Source organism: Melanostigma gelatinosum (assembly GCF_949748355.1).
Source record: "Melanostigma gelatinosum genome assembly, chromosome: 4".
In the NCBI taxonomy this organism is placed as follows: domain Eukaryota; kingdom Metazoa; phylum Chordata; class Actinopteri; order Perciformes; family Zoarcidae; genus Melanostigma; species Melanostigma gelatinosum.
Window position 1 is genome coordinate 15,367,492 of NC_136637.1, and position 4,559 is coordinate 15,372,050.

The 4,559-nt window shown below is 38.8% G+C and overlaps 1 protein-coding gene across 1 annotated transcript; it reads left to right on the forward strand.

Moving 5' to 3' along the window:
- Positions 1–442: 442 nt before the first annotated feature.
- On the forward strand, positions 443–3,321 carry LOC306776066 (transmembrane 4 L6 family member 1-like; the record flags this gene model as incomplete). The annotated part of the gene is made up of 3 exons (XM_079266651.1): positions 443–484; positions 1,427–1,569; positions 1,996–3,321. The coding sequence occupies 3 exons, from the start codon at positions 443–445 to the stop codon at positions 2,192–2,194; spliced, it is 384 nt and encodes a 127-aa protein (XP_079122777.1). The 3' UTR covers positions 2,195–3,321.
- Between the last annotated feature and the right edge of the window lie 1,238 nt (positions 3,322–4,559).

Sequence of the window (4,559 nt, forward strand, 5' to 3'; positions counted from 1 at the left end):
TCATTTTGACTGTCAATCTCATAATTTTGACTTTCTATCTCAGAATTATGACTTTCTATCATAGTTATGACTTTCTATCTAATAACTTCGACTTTATATCTCATAATTTCGACTATGGGGATATTTTTATTATTATTAGTCTAACTTAAAAATTAAAAAATTAAAAGAAATAAAAAATGATTTTTTTTTTAAACTTTTTTTTTGCTGGCGGATTCGCGGGCCACATAAAATGATTAGGGCCGGGAGTTTGAGACCCCTGTCTTAAGACCGTTGAGAGTTGAGCCAAATTCTGACAAGTTGAACCCGACTGAGTCTTAAATGGCCTGCAAACATTCGATTAGTGTGAAATAAGCAACACAGCCTCATGTTGCACATTTGTTTACGTCCCAGGCGATTTGTCTTTTAGGTGACGTCCATATGTACAATACTGCTTTCAACAAGGATGGTGATTGACAGGTGGGACAAAACATGTGTCGAGGCCAAGGTGCTGTATGTTTACTGTATGTATGTGCTGTATAAAACAATAATACAGTATGGGTGGTGATAATGATATGCTAGCTGCTAGCAAAGAGAAGCAGGATCAATAATCTTTTCTTGTAGTAGAATATGATTATTAGCCTAGCTTACGTAGCTTTAGCATCTATATATACTGTATATATAGGCCTACTACTATAACGATTTAATGTGTATCACTTCCTGCCATTTCAAATGATGAAAAAAAAATGCTGCTGTTCAGAAATGTAACTCTGTGTTTCCAGATGCTGGTTCCAGCTGTGGTCTTCATCACTCTGGGGAAATGTAACTGTTGTTGGAATGAGAGCTTAATGGTAAGGGACTTATTAAACCATCACACTCAAAATCCACAGGAGGTATATGCTAAGCTAAGTCTGCATCAAACACTCCAGGAGTAATGACACTGATGCTCAGCTGATGCTTAGCAGCATCCTCATTTCCCATGCTGCTCTCTAAACATATAAAAATACTTATACATTTCTGTTTGCTGCACACAGATCAAAATCACATCTTTCACGAATTGTAACTCTTAGTGTCCCCATTTTACTGCCATTTTGTTGTTTCTTTCTCACCACTTGGAGAATAATACTGAACAGTTGTCATTAAGCCAGACAACACTGTGTCCTTATGAGGTGGAATGTTAATGCTAATCAACTATAATAATTCTACAAGGGTCCCATTGTTACTCAAATCTCAACAAAGTAAGCTTGGCTCACACCATTCAAGCCACATGCACAGCTGCTGTTATGTGTGTGTGTGTGTCTATAGCAGTCTCTGTATCTGATCTATTAAACACATAAATGAAACCGTTAACATTTATACAGACAGGCATTCACACATACAGTCACAAAGGCATGCCAACACGTTCATGTTCTTCTATATAATCACTTTGTGTGTCTGTGTTGCTCTCCAGAAGTGCGGGTCAGTGTTGGCAGCTGTGGTCGGCCTGGTGGGGTCTGGTTACTGTTTCGTCATATCAGGACTTGCCTTGGTGCAGGGTCCCCAGTGCTTCACTCCTTATGGATGGACGTACCCATTTGCAGACCAGGGGGGCAGGTAGAGAGATGCTGTGTGTGTGCGTGGGTGTTGGGGCATGGGGGGTTTATAAACAGAGAAGAATGTGTGTATACATGTCCTTAACTTTATATTTCACTGGTAAACAGAATGAACTGACTACAAACAACTGTAAAAATGTACAGTTTTACCCGTTGCCTTTTGTGGTAAATGTGACTAGGTGCCCTAATCTGGAAAACAATGGACTTTGCCTCCACTTTTTTTGTTAATTTCGTAAATGAGGACACCTTGTCATGTGTCGACTTATGTCATCAATGTATACTTAGAGACAACTCTCCCCCTTAGTATTTCAGTATTTTAAGAATGTGGTGCAGCACTCACAATGAGTTGTAACCAATGCAAAAAATATATAAAATATAAATGTAGTAAATGCTGTCCGTGATTGATCTTTCTCTCTCTGTGTCCCAGGTATCTCTTACAACCAGAGACGTGGTCACGGTGTCTTCAGCCGGTTCACATCGTGGAGTGGAACGTGACTCTGCTGTGTGTGTTGCTGGGCCTGGCTGTGCTTGAGTTCATCATCTGTCTGTTACAGCTGGGAAATGGTTTAGTCAACGCCATCTGCCGGCCCTGTTGCTACAAGCAGGAGTATAGTCTGAACGCGTAGATCAACACACACGTGTATGTAGACTCACCTGCTGAGACACAAGTGCCTGTGCACCCATAAACAAATCACACACGCAATATGTATGCACAGATACAGGACGTTAATGGACACACATGGAAGCGGAAGTCTGCACACACTGCACCATGTGTGCGAGTACAATTCAACCTTACTTAGACACACCTACAGTATCATGGACTTCTGACGGCCACGTCAGTGTAATCACTATATTTTCAAGCTTTTGATTTGCCCTTTTAGAGTGGCAAAAATCACGAGGCAGTCATTGATTATGATTATGATGATGAGCTTTTCTGGTGCAGAAGTCTCAACATTTCAAAGGCAACAGGTTATTAGTACATAATAATGTAGATATGTGTGTGAGCGTGTGTCCTGAATACTCCATAGAAAATACAGTAAACTTAAATAATAAAGACAAAGTAGACAATGATAACGACAATAATATCAATAATATTATTTAGTATGTTGTCCTATCCTACATGGGATAGGTTTCACTGAAGTAAGTAGCAGTGTGTGAAACTTTCATTTGCTTTTTTAAAGAAGAAGATACAAAAACAACTGTTCTCAAACTTGAGTGACAACTGTTCACTTCATGAAATTTACATTCTTAATTTCAAGGTTGCTCACTTTCTTTGTTATCATTATTGGCGGTATACTTTCTGTACCTTCAGAAACCCAATAACTACATTAACGTTTTTATTGCTTAAACAGATGATATTACACTTCAAACCAATGATATTAAACTAGTGTACTTAAGATGGCAGCCACATATGAGATAAGCTCTTGTGTCATTGGTGTTGCAAGGAGAGAAGCACATTTCCATTATTTGGTTGTTTATCCGCATCTTGGCTGACATGATTATCTGGATGCACCAGGAAGTGGTTGTTGTTGTTCCAACATTTATACACTGTTGGATCACTTAAGGATTACGAGCAGATTTTTATGTTTGTACATTTGTTTTAATTTTCAGAGCATTTTGTTGTAAATTGTTTTCTTTACGTCTTTCAGAAGCTAGATCAGTGTAAACAGACATTTTATATATGTTTTAGTGACATATTTTTTATAATGTTTGTTTGTTTGTGCCGCCTTTAATAAAAAAATGTCTATTTCCATTTTAAGTATCCAGTGAGTCATTAAGTTGAGGCTGATCTTTGTCCACAAAAACAGGTTCTCTTTTCATAATTGGCATATATATATATATATATCCTGTGTGTGTATATGTGTATGCATGCTTGACTCCCCTGCTGCACCTCCTCCAAACTGTTACTGGAAACAAAATGTTTCCATTAACTTATCTGGAGAAGGGGCCTTGCACAAATGCAATATTAGCTTACATTTAACAGTGTGTGTGTGTGTGTGTGTGTGTGTGTGTTTAAAGTGTCCTGGAGTTTCCAGAGTTGCCCGTTATTGATCGATGTCAGGACACAGACTGAGTAAATGTGGCCTCAGACCCTGCAGTCAAGTCCATCACAAGACATTTTTCAATTCTTTATCACACGGTGGCTGTGGGGAGAGTATTTTTTACTTTTTATGTCCATGTCACATTGTGAAAAAACTACTGCGCTTTAAACCTTAAAACAATGACAAACCAGTTTTGGTAGCAGAATTCATTGACCTTAATTGTCTTTAGGGGTAGGTGAAAGTACTTCAAATTAGTTTTAATTCAATTACTTAGCTTGGTTAGACTGATTTTGTGGATTAGGACAAACGCAAATCGAAACAACGGAATCAGATTTTTCTGTATCATTTTCAACCTTGCAGTTAATATTGGACAGCAGTAGTGACTGGATCAAAAGTCTGTGTTTTCATCACTGGCAAAAATCTTGCTTAGTCATGTGTACATGACTAAGCAAGATTTTTGGCTGCATTTCCACAAGCACGGAAAATATAACTGACTGTGGTACAGATCTGGCTTTCTATATTCTGACAAATATGAGATATTCTGCATAATGTCTGATGTAAATGTAAGTTAAATCTGATCTCTTCGTGGTTGTGCCATCAAATGTGGACATTGCAAAGAATAGCATGTTCTGTTCTTATGCAAATGTAACCTTTTGATCAAAAAGTCTGTCAGGGAACGCCCTCCCTTATCTCTGTGATGGGTTGGCTCAAACCCTGTCTGTTGGTCAGTGACCCCTCTGCCCTGCTTGGCTGTTCCCACCAGTCAGCTTAGGTAGTATAAAGACACACAGAGGGTCTAAAGCCTCTCAGACAGACTGACTTACAGCTGTCAGGTGTCTGCACTGCTTGTCTTCATCATTATCATCCTCTGGATCGCTCAACAGAATTAAAGAGTCATCGTCCTCCTTGGGCAGGTTATCAGTGGTAGTGCCAGCGCTATATCTTCAAA